Raw genomic sequence first — 17,522 nt, 5'->3', positions numbered from 1 at the left:
TGCAAATAATTCTAAAGACAGTCTGTTCTAACCTAGAAAACTTTAGTAAATGTTCTAGTCTTCATGAGAATTCTGAAAATACATTCCCTATCTCACTGAAGTAAGCTATGATTTTAAAGAATTGCCTAGGATGTGTCCTTCCATTGCTCAGTTGGTAGAATGGAGGACTGCTGTTGTCTACTAAGAATTGCCTAGGGTTAAGCTGGTTGTTAGTGTCACACAATTTCCCTCTTTGTTGGGTCTCACATAACAGCACTCCCAATCCCTTAGGAAAATTTTAAGGTCTATGAATTGGCCAATTTTCTCAGAGAAAACATTTTCACTTTTTTTTTTTTTTTGAGACAGGATTCTTGCTCTGTCACCCAGGCTGGAGTGCAGTGGCAAGATTCATAGCTCACTGCAGCCTTGACTCCTGGGCTCATGCGATCTTCCTGCCTCAGCCTCCCAAGTAGCTAGAACTACAGGTGTGAACCACCGTGCCGAGGCTATTTTTCGCATATTTTATTTTTATTTATTTATTTATTTATTTATTTTGAGACAGAGTCTTGCTCTGTTGCCCAGGCTAGAGTGCCATGGCATCACCCTAGCTCACAGCAACCTCAAACTCCTGGGCTCAAGCAATCCTCCTGCCTTAGGCTCCCGAGTAGCTGGGACTACAGGCATGCGTCACCATGCCCGGCTAATTTTTCTATATATATTTTTAGCTGTCCATATAATTTCTTTCTATTTTTAGTAGAGATGGGGTCTTGCTCTTGCTCAGGCTGGTCTCGAACTCCTGAGCTCAAATGGTCCACTCCCCTCAGCCTCCCAGAGTGCTAGGATTACAGGCGTGAGCCACTGCACCCGGCCCATTTTCACATATTTTAAAAGAGAATTTGGGGACTGTATTTTCAAGGCCAATACCTAGTTTGAATATTGACTATTACTTCCTTCATTTTCTAATTTCTTACCTCTTAGACTCACAGACAATCCATTGGTGATAGAAGCTGATGATTTCCACACACGAAGTGGTATCTGCAATCTTCCTGAAAATCTATGTTGTTTGGCTATTCTTATAGAAGGAAAAAGTAATACTCTCTTCCCTACTGGAAGACCACAATTCTATTGCTTGATGTCAATTGCTGAATACAGGCACTCAGCAGTACACTTGGTTCAGCATAATTCCTTGAAGATAGGGTCTTGGCTATTATAAAAGCCAGAAGACCAAATGGACTAAAGGGTCAGTAAGCTGGCAGGAAAGGAATGGATTAAGTTCAGAAGCAATAGAATAATCAATGACCTTGGAGATTTCACACAAATCAGATTTTCTATAGACTGCACAGGGATATAAATAGCACAAACACAACACAGACACTTAGAAACAAAAGCTACCAAGTCAACTTTTTGTTTGAAAACTTGTTAGGTCTAGAGCAGCAGTCCCCAGCCTTTTTGGCACCAGGGACCAGTTTCATGGAAGAAGCTTTTCCCATGGATGGGGGATGGGAGGGTGAAGTTTAGGCATGATGTGCAGCCTGGTTCCTAACAGGCCACCGGCCAGGACCAGGCTGCAGCCCAGGGGTTGGAGACCGCAGGTCTAGAGAACAGTTCACAACCACAGCTGCTAATGGTTATGGATTTGGCAATCAAAATGTCTTTGTTAGAAAAAAAAAGTTTTAACTGCCTTACTATTGAGGTTACAAACCGCAGCCTTGATGCATTGTTACAGTCAACATCCTCCCTGCTGTTTTTGAGAGCTTACATCTGCTGCTGGCAGATAAAATGCTGGCAAACGGTATGGGATCCTTCCAGGGGAATAACAAGAGAAGCTTTAACGAGATGGCTCTTGTCTACCTTTCTCTCCTGAGTTGAACCCACAGCCTTTTCTATGTCACTCCTACCCTGTCTAGCTTGATTCCCTGACATTACTAAGGAGGGCTGAGGGTCTAGTGGGATTATTTTTTCTGGCACAAATTAAGCATGGTTGTACTAGTCTTATAAGATAAAAGAAAGACAGGTTCATAGCTCGGGGGAAAGCATTTTAAGCACCTATCTTCACAAGCCACTTACAGTGTAGTGCACTTGGTTTTAAACAACCATTAACAAAACCTTTTCTGTTATTTTTTTAAGGAACTAAATGATCACACTATGCCAAAATAATGAGGGCTTAGTGTACTTTAACTTATCAAAGAAAGGCCAAGTACGTGAGGTCAGGCTGAGCACAGTGCTCACACCTGAAACCCAAACCCTAGCACTTTGGGAGGCCGAGGCAGGAGGATCACTTGAGGCCAGGAGTTCAAGACTGGCCTAAGAGCAACACCTTGTCTCTACAAAAAATGGAAAAATTAGCTGGATGTGGTGGCGTGCACCTGTCGTTTCAGCTGCTCGGAAGGCTGAGGCAGGAGGATCGCTTGAGCCCAGGAGTTTGAGGTTGCAATGAGCTATGAGGACACCACTGCACTCCAGCCCAGACGACAGAGTGAGACCCTGTCTCCAATTAAAAAAAGAAAGAAAAAAAAAAAGAATATAAGGTCAAAAGTATATTACCAAGTTTCCTTGGGAAATCAAAAAGCCAGGAACAGAATGAAGAAGTAAAATGTGGTCCAAGTCACTTACGAAGTTAGTTTCGGTTGAAATAAAAATTACTAGATCCATACTAGTTTTCAAAGAAAATGCAATTCAGCTGGGTGAAAAGAACTGAGTATGGAGACCCTGAAGGAAGACACAGGTTAAGAAACTATTTCCTAGATGGTTCTCTCTCGGTAAGCTAACCTATGAGGATAAAAGAAAACCAAATATACCTAGACTAATGCTTTCTAAACTGTGCATACCATGATACCAGTTCTCTAGTATGTAAATAGGTAGTGGGGGGATTCAAGATCACAAAGTTTTGGAAACACTGCACACTGTATCTACCACTTAGACAGTCATAATCCACACTGGCATATTAAGGGCTCTGAGAAGTTCTGTAGTAAACAAATAAATCTGTTTAATCCAAAGACATTTCACAAATGTATGTTTCAAAGAACACTTATGCCATGGAATAGTTTGGGAAATGCTAGTCTAGGGCTGTTGTTCCTACACTCTCAACTCATTCTTTCAGAAACAAGAATGAGGCTGGTATAACAGACTAGGTAACTTCATTTCTTACATTATAGAACTATAGCTCACAGACAGGTGAATTACCAAGGGTGGTCCAGGCATTTTCCAAGAGGCAGTCAAATAGCAAAACTACAACATTTAGAAGTATAAGCTCCTTACCAAATAAATAATACCAAAATAGGGCTAATATCAATTCTGAACATATTCATATGTTACCCTCAAACACAGAAAAGAAATAGTGGAAAAAAGCCACAGAAAAGCTGACCATAGAGAAAACAGGTATGGGATTCCCATGTTTGATGACACCTACTTGCTTCTGGCATTTTGGTATATTTTAATGTCATATGTCAGGGACACTCATAAGGAGAGTTGCCAGGACCTCCTGCTGGGAACATATGGGAGGATTCCTGCACTTCTCCATGCTATCCTCAACAACTTTAGGACATAGTACAGAATATAAGCTCAAGGAAAAGTATCATGCTGACCTGAAAAAGAGGTATCTTTGAGAAACCAAAAAGATTTGTTTTGTTAGATTTCTAATTCCTATAACCCTCACAGAACTCCATAGATTAGGATTACAATTTCCTAACCTTCCCTATACATATCTGTGGCAGAAAGAAGACTAGCTGTCTAGAGATTGAAATCATTTGACCTTTTATCAGGTGGTGGTTTGCTTAGTTGGTATATGAGAATATAAGGCAAGGCCCCTTGCCAAAAACCATCATCCACAGTGCCAGATACTCCTGGGTTATCTTTTAGAATGCAAATATGTTTCCCAAGAAGAAAACATAATGTATTACGTTAGTTATACTAAACTGTTAATGACTGTGAGTCTCTAAAACTGTAAAGCCTACACTAATATAAGACATTTCAATAATTATTACTTCTAGACTGGGGAAAAAAATAGGAGAAGAGGGGAAAAAATAAGACATTGAAAAAAAATAGGCATAGAGGAATAGTACAGGCAAAAGGGTGTAGGGCATGAAGGGCCTCCACATGTCTATGGTTTTGACTAGGTCTGACTCAAATACTAAGGGCAGAACAAAAGTCTAGGAGTCAAAATTCAGACCAAAATGCATGCATTGTACTCATACACATAAAGTAATCAGAGAAGGCAACCCACAAGAAAATGAAAGGCAGAAATCTAAAGGGATAACAACTGTTGGGTAAAATCTGTGAGGAAAGGATAGAGAAGGTGACATGGGGAGGAATAGTAAAGAAAAATAGGCAGTAATAATGGTAACGAAAGGGAAATAAGTCTTAAAAACAAAGAATTTACTGAGAAAAATTAAGCTAAAGTACATTTTCTTAAGTGCAGTGGTGGAAGCCCTATTATTACCTAAAGTAACTGTTCAAAGAAGAGGAAAACCACACTGTTAGGTAACATTCTTCATGCTTCAAGGATGGACTTTCCAAATCTGGATTTCTGCCAGTCTGAGCCTAAACATAAACGCTCTATATTTCAAGCGTTTTCTAATTAAGCTAAAGTTTTTCAGCTCCCTCTACTGTTCAAAAATGTATTTCAGTCAACTCAGTTCACTCTTTAGTGACCAAATTAAATGAATATACATACATATGTATATTCATACATACATACATACACACATCCCACCCCCACCCCAAATCTGGCACAGTCCAGGCAATCAGTTTGAATACACTTGCCTATCATGAGTTCAATGACCTGGACCAAAAACTCCAGAATCATCAATAACAGATTCTATCATCCCCACCACCCAATCAAAATGATTCAAGGTAAAATCGAGGGTTTCTTTGCTAAAGGTTTTAGTAAGGGACAAAGACCTGTACTTATTAGCTGGATTGCAGCAATAGCTGTTTACGCAGAAATATGCATGCACAGTCTCCTATATATTAGAAACCGAAACATCACTAAGTTTTTTCTGTTTCTGCCCTGGTCCTTTGTCCCCCTAATAGTTCATTATTAAAAGACTCTCCATTACCTCACATGTCTAAATTCAGTTGCTGTACCTTACTATCTTCAGGATATTCTATATTGAAAGATCTGTGAGCAGTTATGGTAGCAAACCAAGTATCTGTCCAAGAGAAGTATTCCATACTCACCTGCTCCTTAAATTGCTTCTGAGACAAGCAGTCAGTTAGGTCCACACAGCCCAGAAGACAACCTGATGGATAGTCGTTGGGAAATTCCACATCTGAATCAAGAATAACAAAAGGATTGAATAAATTTCTTTCTTTGTGACCCTGAAACTCAGGAATCTGTTTTCAATTCTGAACAAATAACTTTTTCCATTATCTTTTTGTAGACATAAGGAAAACAATGAGCTCTTTATTTGGCACAACTGTTTATATTTTAGCAAAAAATCTAGTGAATGGATGCCTTAGTCCATTATCCAAATGCTAAGGTAGAAAACTTTTCCTTTAGAAAACTATTGCCCTCATGCCATCAAAGCTCAAGGACGCCCAAGTTCATTCTGAACAAACTGATTACTATACTTGGTTGGATCAGATTGGAATTTGGTAGGGACCGATTTTAGAAAAAAAGAAAGGTAACTACAGATGACAAAAGAAAAACCATAAAAATGTGGTAAAAACTCTAAGAATGAATGGCAGAACACAAATTTAAAACAAGCCTGTCATATCTGTCAAAATAGAAATTTTTAAGGAAGTATGCACTTTGGATTCCCAGTGATTCCTTAAGCTTGCTTTCTTTCTTTTTTTGAGACAGGGTCTCGCTTTGTTGCCCGGGCTAGAGTGAGTGCGGTGGCATCAGCCTAGCTCACAGCAACCTCAAACTCCTGGGCTTAAGCGATCCTACTGCCTCAGCCTCCCGAGTAGCTGGGACTACAGGCATGCGCCACCATGCCCAGCTAATTTTTTCTATATATATATTTTAGTTGGCCAGATAATTTCTTTTCTATTTTTAGTAGAGACAGGGTCTCGCTCTTGCTCAGGCTGGTAAGCTTGCTTTCTTAAAAACTTTTAAAGGTGGTTCTGTAGTTATCCCTTCATTCTATCTTCAAAACAACCATATGAACCAGATAAGAGGAAGGAAAACAGGATGCCTAAAGGTCAGAAGTCCTTTTTAGGATCCAAAGTTGCGGTGCTTGGGGCGATTCCCCAAATACACTCGTTAAGTCAATCAACTTTGATCTGTCTAAATCCAATAGCAGGTGTCTATTTGGGTCAATCCCGATAAAAATTCTTATTTATGGTTGTTCTTCCCAATCTAAAGATCCCACGGTTTATAGTAGTCATTTTATCTGCATAGTAAAAAAGATAGAGAGGGGAGTGGTGCTGGGAAAGGCAGGGAGAAGAAAAAAAAAGATAAGATTTTCTAGGAAAAAATTAAGATAAAATTAACAAGTTGTTTGATTTCTGGTGTTAGAAACTGATATTTGTACTGTTTGAAAAATTAAAGCTTTGAACAGCTGTATATGATTTGCCACTAAACAAACACACACACACAAACATTAAAAGTCCCTTTTAGCCAAGAAAACGCCACAGGAAGAAGTAAATGAAAGAAGATGAATGTCAATGATTTCTCTCCACAAAGTAAGACTGAAAGGAGAACATACGGCTGTTACCTTTCCCACGAAGAAGACGATATGTAGCCTGGAGTTCTGAGACTTCTTGAGGGGAGGGTTTTTTGGCTGTGGCTGCTATCCAAAGTCGTCCTCTGTGGGGGGTATACCAGGATCTGCCCTCCACCCTTAAACAAATACAAATTTAGTGGGCAGGATCTACATTCTAGTTTTCTGGAAGATCCCATAATATACAACAAATCCTATAGCAGATTATCCAGTTGAACCAAGAGATTTATAGATGATACCTTAACAAGAAGGACATCTTTTGTGAGAAACACTTTTCTCCCACAATACCTTTCACTTGAGGATGAACCCTGTTCTCTAATTTCTTTTGTTGTTGTTGTTGTAGCTGTTTTTTTGTTTTTGGTTTTTTTTTTTGAGACAGAGTCTCACTCTGTTGCCTAGGCTAAAGTGCCATGGCATCAGCCTAGTTCACAGCAACCTCAGACTCCTGGGCTCAAGCGATTCTCCTGCCTCAGCCTCCCAAGCAGCTGAGACTACAGGTGTGTGCCACCACGCCGGGCTAATTTTTTTTCTATTTTTAATTGCCCAGCTAATTTCTTTCTATTTTCCCCCCTCCCCACCCCCATTTTTTTCTTTCTATTTTTAATAGAGATGGGATCTTGCTCTTGCTGAGGCTAGACTCAAACTCCTGACTGCAACGAATCCTCCCACCTCAGTCTCTCAGAGTGCTAGGATCACAGGCATGAGCACTGCACCCAGCCACTAATTTCTTCTATCATCAAAATAAAGACAACTCATCTCTCTCAACTCCTGACTACTTTTCACCTGATCCCTATAATTTAGACCTGGAGGCCTCCCCAGTCTTGGGACTTCTGTAATCTAAATGCTGTATTTTCAAAGCATCCAAATTATCCCACAGATATGGAAATCCTTGCCCCTGAGTGAAAGCTCACTTTTTCCTAGAAGATTTGTTTTCCAAGCTGACAGAAAAATCCTAACTCACATGTAATTCCCCAAAATGGTACTTTTTAATTATTATTTAATAGAAGTGTACAAAAATGCTTACCATCCTTACTCTTTAAATTACAACCATACCCATTTACATTTTCTAATGTAATGGGTATATAGGGTTGTGTTCTCTGTGGATAATTAAACAACTTCTTGGCCAGGCACAATGGCTCATGCCATAATCTTAGCACTTTGGAAGGCCAAGGTGGGAGGATCACTTGAACACAGTGAGATCAGCCTGGTCAATAGCAAGACCCGTCTCTACATAAAATTTAAAAAAACTAGCCGGGCATGGTGGCCCATGCCTATAGTCCTAGCAACTAAGGAGGTTGAGGCAGGAGGATCACTTGAGCCCAGGAGTTAGAAACTATAGCGAGCTATGATAATGCCACTGCACTCTAGCTTGGGCAACAAAGCAAGACCTTGTCTCAAAAAAAAGAAAAAGAAAAAAAAAAACCAACCTGTTGACTAGTTCTTCAGAACCTTTAAGTGGAATAACAGAATGCACTGAAGAGAATTTAATTGCTGTGCTATACTTTCCAAGGGTTACAAAAAGATGCTTCTCTTTCACTAAACTCCCACAAAATTAAAGAACCTTGATAATACATCCTATTCTTACAAGGAAATAGGATTGTGAATTTTTCATATCCTTGGTTTTCCAACACAGATGAATTGGAAGAGCAATCAAGGCACATAGTAGGTGCTCAATATGGGGAATGAACCAATATATGTCTTCCCTCTAGACCAAATAACCTTTAGAGTAGCTTGGAAAAAGGTTCCACAGATGTGGCAGAACCACCCACTTCATTTCTGTGGGACAGTGATTGTGGGCTAGATGATACTCACTCTGTTCTTTTCAGTGAGAAAATCTGAACAGCAGAGATCCAAAATAGGATAGGAGAAATGTAAACATTCTGATTCCCCTAGCAGAAGGCAATTGGTTAGTTTTCTACTTTGGAAAAGGAAGACCCCTAAATTGCAGAGAACTGGATAAGAAAACTAGACATCTAAAGGCTTGGTTGTCCTGGAGCAGAAGCAGGTTCAAGCAGGTTCACATGCACTTGTTCTAACGGCACTACACACATGGACCGTGAAACATTAGTAGCCAAACAAGAAGGCCTAACCTTCAAGAGGGGAGAAAAGGTGTAGTGCACCTTAATAAAGAAGAGAAATGACAGCTAATAGTGAAACCACAAAGTAGAAATGACTGTACCTAAATGTTGATACTTTTTCTTTCAGGAAAGTAGGGAAATGACTGAAGCCTGCACAGTAGAGTGGAAAGAGCACTTTGAAAACCTGAACACTAGTTCCTCCTCTGCCACTAACTAGCTTTGTAATTCAGAGCAATCTTCTTTATCTTTGCCTGCCTCAGTGTCCTCATTTGACAAAGGTTGTAATAATACTGGCCTAATCTACAGTGAAGTGTCGCTTAACAATGGAGATACATCCTCAGATATGTGTCCTTAAGCAATTTCATTGTTCTGCATCACAGAATGAACTTACACAAACCTACATGGTATAGCCTAGGCTATATAGTATAGCCTATTGCTCCTAGGCTACAAACCTGTACAGCATGTTATTGTATGGAATACTGCAGGCAGTTATTACACAATGGTAAGTATTTGTGTATCTAAACACAGAAAAGGTACAGTAAAAATATAGTATTATAATCTTATGGGACCACCATTATATACCTGGGCCATCAACTAAAATGATGTTATGTAGCACATGAGTGTATTTCATAGAGCTACTACTTTGAAAACTAAAATTCTATTTAAATATAAGGTATTTTTACTGTTATGAGTTGGGAAATAGCCAGGAATATAAAATTCTAACCAAAAAAATAAGAAGGAAAAATGAGTATGTTGTAGTGATAAGTGAAACACAAACATAAATATATATCATGATGTCACTATATAACAATTTGCACACGAAAAAGAATAAACACTCCAAAATGGTAATAATATATGTTTCTAGGTGTGGGATTGCAGGTAATACTTTTCTGTGCTTTACAATTTTCTATTTGTATGTATAAAAGCAAAGAAAAAACTATTTTTAAAAATTTAATTAAGAAAAAACATAAGATACCATGGAATAGTAAGCTATTACCATCACTAACAGGTACAACTTAGCTCTATAATACTTCTGCTTATCTCTCACTATTTCCCCCACTTTTTGTTAGAAAAGGAATTTGTGGTAAAATAGTTTCTCAACATGGTTAGCCAGATTAATAGATATATAGAAAATAGAATCACAGTTAAAATGAATAAATGGCATAAAAACTTTAAATTTCAAATAGGATCAAACCATTAAGGTTTGCTGAGCAGCATATTATTAATACAAAGACAAAGCCAAGAGAAGTTTTTTCAATAGACTTCCTTCCAAAGATGAAATAACTGGTATTCTATCTCTGTTATGACTTTGATCCTTAGCCTTTTAAAGTTTGGTTTGTTTTTTAAGCTATTTAGTACAATTTTTGTCAACTAAAAAAAATTTTAAATAATTTTTTAAAAATCTACTACCAACTCAGTAACATTAATATATTGTTCAAAGTTCTATTGATTGCAGAGTATTATAAATCACTACCAGGTTCAGAAAAACTAATTTCAATCCATAATTCTAAATCAAGTTTATGTCACTCTAAGATCTTCCATTGCCAAGATTCATTTTTGTTCTTACCTTTTAATCCCTCTGACAAGCAGAGAAGCCCAGGGCTGATGTATAGAGAGGCACCAGCCACCATCAAAGCCTTCTTGAAATTCTTGATCCTGGATTCGCAACTGCTGCTGAAACGAACTGAATTCTAGTTGCAATCCTGCTGAATGGAAACCCTTCTTCTGTGAGGCTGTACCTGTATAGTCGACCCACTACATAGGAAAAAACAAACATACAGCTTTGTCTGACAAGGGAAGAACCTGATGTGGACAAAATGAGATGAATGTTAATAATGAGGAAATCAGACTGTGAACATTTTCTTAGAAAAATTTTTCCCATCTTTGTCTAAAACAAGGCCAAAAAGGGTAGAGATGGTATAAATTTAGTAGAAGTCCCAGGTATCATAACAAGGTCCCATCTTAAAGGACAACTAGAACATTAAAATCTTCATACAATGCTTCTGAATTCCAGCAACAGCATAGCCACCAGACCAAAAGAGCTGTAATTATTCCTACTTTATATTTATTAATGATCCATATTGGATTTTGGATAATTTTCCAACATAATTCTATCAGCCAAATGAAGGTTCAACATTTTGGTTCACAATTTTTCATGTGCTTAAAGGCAGATTCACGTGCTGGCACCATAACAAAGCCAAACAGATGTGGGCAGAGGCAGCAGTTCTAACTTTTGGATGCATGAAGTAATCTCTTACCCTGAAATAAACAACTTTGTCTCCTGAAAGAGAGGATGGAGAACTATTGAAACAAGGTTCCCATCATGTAAAGAGAATAGAGAATTACAGGGTACAGGTAATTATAGGAGACTGAAGAGTCTTGGCAATAGTTCAGTCAGAGAATGACTAAAGTTAATGTTTCTTCCAGAGCAAGAAGACTAAGAGCTCCAGAACTTAAAAAAAAAAAAAAAAAAAAAAAAGGACTATTAGGACAGTGAGGTTTGGCTTTAGTTGTCTTAATATTTTAAATTTAATAATTTATATAGCTGAGTGTGGTGGCGTGTGCCTGTAGTCCCAGTTACTCAGGAGGCTGAAGCAGGAAGATCACTTGAGCCAGGAGTTTGAGACCAGTGTGAGAAACATAGTGAGACGACGTCTCTACAAAAACTAAAAAAATTAACTGGGCATGGTGGCACACTCCTGTAATCCTTGCTACTCAAAAGGCTGAGGCAAGAGAATCACTTGAGCCTAGGCATTGGAGGCTGGAGTGAGCTATGATGACACTACTGTATTCTAGCCCAGGCAACAAGAGCAAGACCCCATCTCGAAATAATACTAATAATAATTTATAGAAAAAAACTGGTGGAGTGGTAGTCTGGAGACCCCAGGCAATCATTTAACTCCTAAAGGTTTCAGTTTTCTCAACTCTAAAAGGATGAGGACAGACTAAATGGATCTCTTTTTTTTAATTTTTACTCAAATGGCAAGGACCAGACAGACTTAATGAATCTCTAAGAATCTTTCTGAATAAAATGTTATTATTCTCATCATGTCATATTTTAAGAAACACATTTATTGCATACTTAAATATGTGAAAAGCACATGAACTAGGGAGACAAATAAAATATGAAAAATATGTGGTTTTTGCTTTCAAAGAACTTATAATCCTACTGGCAGACAGACACATAAATATCCAAAACATAAGGCAGAATTGAGTAAATACTAAATAGGAATAGAAGTTCTTTTTTTTTTTTTTTTTTTTTGAGACAGAGTGTCACTGTGTTGCCCGGGCTAGAGTGAGTGCCGTGGCGTCAGCCTAGCTCACAGCAACCTCAAACTCCTGGGCTTAAGCGATCCTACTGCCTCAGCCTCCCGAGTAGCTGGGACTACAGGCATGCGCCACCATGCCCGGCTAATTTTTTCTATATATATTTTTAGTTGTCCAGATAGTTTATTTCTACTTTTTAGTAGAGACGGGGTCTCGCTCAGGCTGGTCTCACTCCTGACCTCGAGCGATCCACCCGCCTCGGCCTCCCAGAGGGCTAGGATTACAGGCGTGAGCCACCGCGCCCGGCCGGAATAGAAGTTCTTATATGGGAACATAGAGGAAGAAGAATTGATCCATTAAGTAATTTCATAAAAATGTTGGTATTTGAACAATCCTGAAGCCTGAATTCTCCTTTCTATCTCTACTACAGCTCTTGTCTCTAATTATACGGCCATTTTCCTAAATTAATCCCTCATTATCTTTTAATAATGCTATTACAGAACCTACTAACAGGTCTCCTCATCTACATTTTTAGTCTTTAAATAACTCTCTACTGCCCTACTGGTGCTACAATACTAATTTGGGCTCTCATCATCTCCCCATTGTGCTACTGCAATAACTTCCTTAGCAATTTCCCTGCTTCTAGTTTTACCCTTCCCTCCAACCCATTCTCTACATGGGTTGTCATGCCAATCTTCTGCTATAATTCAAGGGCCCTTCTTGCCTACTTTAGGATAAAACCCAAACTCCTTCGCATGAGACTTAAAGGCTTTGATGATCAGGTGTTGTTTACTGTACTGGATTGACTAGTATCCTCCCAAAATTTATGTCCCCTTAGAATCTGTGAGTATGACCTTATTTGGAAATACAGTCTTTACATATATAATCAATTTAAGATCAGGTCATACTGGATTATGGTGAGCCCTAAATCCAATGACTGATGTCCTTGTAAGAGGAGAGGCCACACAGACAGAGACACACGGGGAAAAGGCCATGTAAAGATAGAGGCAGAGATTAGAGTAACGCAGCTACAAGCCAAGAAACACCTAGGGCCACCAGAAGCTTAAAGAGGTAAGGAAGCATTCTCCTATAGAGCCTATGCAGTGAATTTGGCCCTGCCAACACCTTGATTTTGGACTTTTAGCCTCCAGATACAAAAGGATAAATTTATGTTGTCTTTTTTTTGGAGACATAGTCTCGCCTGGGTTAGAGTGTTGAGGCGTCAGCCTAACTCAGAGCAACCTCAAATTCCTGGGCTCAAGTGATCCTCCTGCCTCAGCCTACCAAGCAGCTGGGACTATAAGCATGTGCCACCTCGTCTGGCTGATTTTATCTATTTTTAGTAGAGACAGGATCTCACTCTTGCTCAGGCTGGTCTTGAATTCCTGACCTCAAGCGATCCTCCTGCCTCGGCCTCCCAGGGTAGTAGGATTATAGTCATTAGCCACTGTGCCTGGCCCTCTGCTGTCTTAAGTCACCCAGTTTGTAGTACTTGTTACAGTAGCCCTAAGAAACTAATTCACCTACCAGTCTACAACAATAGTTAATTACTTGTGACTTCCCCAAATCCGCAATGCTCTGAAGCTTCAGAGCCTTTGTTTATTCAATGTTGTACCTTCTGCCTGAAATTCCCTTCCTAGATTTGTCTGTTTTGGAAATTTCTATTTATCCCTTAAGTCCCCTCTCAAACACTGTTTCTTTTGTGACTCCTCTAGCAGATTTATGAACACTCTCCTAAAGTCCTACTATACTCGCAGCATGTATCTGTGACAGAAATTATCTTAAAGAATTGCATAGAACCTGGCACATATACAATACTGAATGAATATTTCCAATTAAGCTGTCTAAAGCATTATCCTGATCGCATAAGCTCTTTGTTTAACAACCTTTTATGGCTCACATTTATTTACAAAATAAAAATGTTATCACTTCCTGGCTAAACATTAAAGTTTTTTTTCTTTTTTTTAAGAAATGGGGGGTTCACTATGTTGCCTAGGCTGGCCTCCAACTCCTGGGCTCAAGCAATCCTCCTGCCTCAGTCTCCAGAGCTCCTGAGTAGCTGGGTCTATAGGCATGTGCCATTGCACCTGGCTAACATTTAAGTTCTTCAGTGATCTGGTCCTACCTAATTCTACTCTATTTCTCATGAAAATCTACTTTATGAGTCCTATCTAGGTAGCCTGTATTTACTATTACACACACACACACACATACACACACATATATATAACTTATATGTTTTAGTGTACACATATCTTTGCTCCTACAGTTCATCCTGTTTGAAATTTTTTTTCCCCACCATGTCTAAACAACCATTTTCTTGAATATTTCCTTTTAATGAATGCCAGCTTCCCTATAAAACCCTTTTGATTCCCCTCAACTGAAGTCTCTCCCTCCTCTGGATTTCTACAGCACTTAAATTTATACTCTATTAGTATTAGAGCTGCTTTCCCCTACTAGTTTGTGAATTCTTTGAGGATAGAATGAGTATCTAATCATTTACTACGGTGTCTGTCCATAGTACATGCTTAAGGTACCGAACAGTAAAATGAATTATGACAATGAATGAGTGAATTAATAAATTAATTTAAAACACCACTCTATGGGACTACCCATATTTTATAAAAGATAAAGAACATTAACAAAAAGACCATGAGATTATTTTCTAAATTTCTACAGTACTTAACAAAACCCTCTCTTGGGAAATCCTAAGGAGACAGTACAGGTCAACTTGCCAGAAGTGCTGCAATAAAAATTGGAAAAAAGTGGGTCAGAGAATAAGGTTGGTGGGTGTGTTGAAAGAGTGGATTGGTATCTAAAGCCTATGAAACAGACACAGTTAAAAGGGAAAATATTTGGGGCAAAACTTCCCTCATTATCAGTCAGAGCAAAGGTCCACTAACCTGGGGAGGGGACTGGTACAGGTTGGGATTTACCAGAACTCCCAACGGATCTTCAGAAGATCTATCCAATTTGGTCAGTGGCTGGTTCAAGGTTCCATTGGCAATGGCCTGTATTGTCTCATCTAGTCTGTGATAACAAACCAAAAGGATGCAATAATTGGTAATGTTCTATCCTCAGAATGTCCTTATTTACACCAACATAAACCCCTTCAATAATAATAAAATTTGGAATTCAAAGAGGAGTCCATGGATGACCTTCCCTGCTCCCCGCCACGACTTTCTTCTCTTCACACCAAAACCCTAAGGAATATGAGTAAGCAAATGTTCTAGAACACCAAGAAAATAGGGCACACTACAATCGTTCAGCTATTTAGTAAGATCATTAAATACACCAAGATTAGATAAGGTGCCTAGAAATAGCCTGACCCACAAAAGAGTATTCTATGGCAGCTTATCTACTCAACACACCTTACGCAGTTATTCCTCTGTCTACTCCGTGGTCTCTCTCCACTCCTCCATGTTGATCTAAATTCTACCCTTGCTTCAAGGCTCAGTAGTTCTAAAGAGGCACCCTACTGGCTCAGCACAAAAGTGCTTACTCCTTTCTCTAAAGCACCATAGCACCTACTATCTAAACAATAATGGGCTACATCCCATGTTATCGTGTAACTATGGTGGGCATCTGGCTCTAAACCTATAAAACAACGTGATGATTTTCATTTAAAGACTGTGGAATTCTACTGGTTATTAAGAGATCATAGACCCTATAGGAAAACTACCTTATTCCATAGCTCTACAGTACTTGCTACTATATTTCATGCCCCCACTGGATGTCTGACAAATGTATGTGGATGGTGATGGTAATTCTGAGGTACTTAGAAAGAAAAGCTTCAACTAACAGGAAAGGCTAAACCTGACCTTGAATTAAACTCAAGATGTATTTGTTAGGAACCTCTTATATGCAAGGCAATTAAAAGGTGTGGAAGACATGGTTTCTGCCTTCAAGAAGCTTTGAATCTAAGTGGCAGGTTTAAGACAGCTATACAGATGATGAATCATACACAAGAGGATGTAATAATTACTGAGATAGGCACAACTCATCTGGTAGTTACTTATCCCATCATCCCAGAGGTTGTGCCAACTAGGTTCAAAGGAGAGATAGATATTTGAAAGGCAAAGACTGGGAGAGAGATTTCCAAACCAAGGAAGCAGAAACAAAGGCATGAAGTTAAAAAAAAAAAAAAAAAAAAAGGACAAGAATTTGTGGGAAGAGGTGAGTCTAAAATAGGGTGGGGACAGTGGAATCTGAAGGAGGGAAATAGATTTGAGACATAGTGCAATGGTAAGTGTATCCAGAACTCCAGAAACTATAAAAGAAATAACACAAATGGCTAATGAATATATTTTAAAAACACTCAAACTCACTAGGTATTACAAACCAAAGCAATGTGAATAAAAATTATACTGAAATACCATTTTCATATGTCAGAATGGCAAATATTTTTTAGAAATTGTTGACAAGGGGAAGGGGAAACTTATACTGATATCTGGTATATAACTGATAAGTCAAAAAGTATACATAATTTAAATTTTGAGGTACTGCCCAATTTCTCTTCTAAAAGACTGTACCATTTTTTTTTTTTTTTTTGGAGACAGTCTCGCTCTGTTGCCCAGGCTAGAGTGCCATGGCCTCAGCCTAGCTCACAGCAACCTCAAACTCCTGGGCTCAAGCGATCCTCCTGCCTCAGCCTCCCGAGTAGCTGGGACTACAGGCATGCACCACCATGCCCGGCTAATTTTTTCTATATATATTTTTTAGTTGGCCACATAATTTCTTTCTATTTTTTTTAGTAGAGGCAGGGTCTCGCTCTTGCTCAGGCTGGTCTCAAACTCCTGAGCTCAAGCAATCCACCCTCCTCGGCCTCTCAGAGTGCTAGGATTACAGGCGTGAGCCACTGCGCCCAGCCCCAGTTTTTGTTATTTAAGTTAATAAACTATTTCTTTAACTTATTTTATTTTTTTATTAGCCTGACAGTGACTGAGAAATAGAAATAGAAGCCGTTTTAGGTTTAGAGAAAAATTGAGTAGATAGAGATTTCTCATATATGCCCAGCCCAGACACACATACAGCCTCCTCCATTATCAATATCCCCCACCAGAGTGGTGCATTTGTTACAGATGATGAACATACATTGACACATCATCACTCAAAGACCACAGTTTACATTAGGGTTCACTTTTGGTGTTGTACATTTTATGGGTTTGGACAAATTTATGACATGTATCCACCATTACTATAGTTTCATACAGAGTAGTTACATTGCCTTAAAAATACTCTGTGCTCCCTCTATTTATTTCTCCCTCCCTTCTAAGCCTTGGAAACTACTAAATAGTTGGAATCATAAAGTATACAGGTGATACCATTTTAATCCTCCTATCCACAGTTAAGATAATAGACCCATCTTCCTACGCACATACTATGCCTATGGCACTCAACCCTTAGGCTGTGACCCGGTAGGATTGGGCCTCACATCACCACCTGAGCTACACACACACACACACACACACCCCGCTGGCCTTCATGGAAAAATTGACTTCCATGAAACCAGTCCCTAGTGCCAAAAAGG

The 17,522-nt window shown here is 39.0% G+C and overlaps 1 protein-coding gene across 3 annotated transcripts in view; it reads right to left on the bottom strand.

Annotated features, from left to right (window-relative positions):
* The window catches only part of TRIP4 (thyroid hormone receptor interactor 4), a 57,660-nt gene that overhangs the window by 17,934 nt on the left and 22,204 nt on the right, over nucleotides 1–17,522 (bottom strand). For 2 of the 3 annotated variants that reach the window (XM_045540916.1, XM_045540918.1), the window contains exons 8-11: nucleotides 14,896–15,022; nucleotides 10,293–10,480; nucleotides 6,642–6,766; nucleotides 5,158–5,249 (exon numbers count right to left, since the gene is read on the bottom strand). In XM_045540916.1, the coding sequence (XP_045396872.1) occupies nucleotides 5,158–5,249; nucleotides 6,642–6,766; nucleotides 10,293–10,480; nucleotides 14,896–15,022 (532 nt within the window). The remainder of the gene's footprint in view (nucleotides 1–5,157; nucleotides 5,250–6,641; nucleotides 6,767–10,292; nucleotides 10,481–14,895; nucleotides 15,023–17,522) is intronic. The other variant, XM_045540917.1, reaches the window with a different exon arrangement.

Source organism: Lemur catta, chromosome 1 (genome assembly GCF_020740605.2).
Source record: "Lemur catta isolate mLemCat1 chromosome 1, mLemCat1.pri, whole genome shotgun sequence".
Lineage (NCBI taxonomy): Eukaryota > Metazoa > Chordata > Mammalia > Primates > Lemuridae > Lemur > Lemur catta.
Note: the sequence above shows the minus strand (reverse complement) of the source record. Positions and strands in the feature narration are given on the sequence as shown.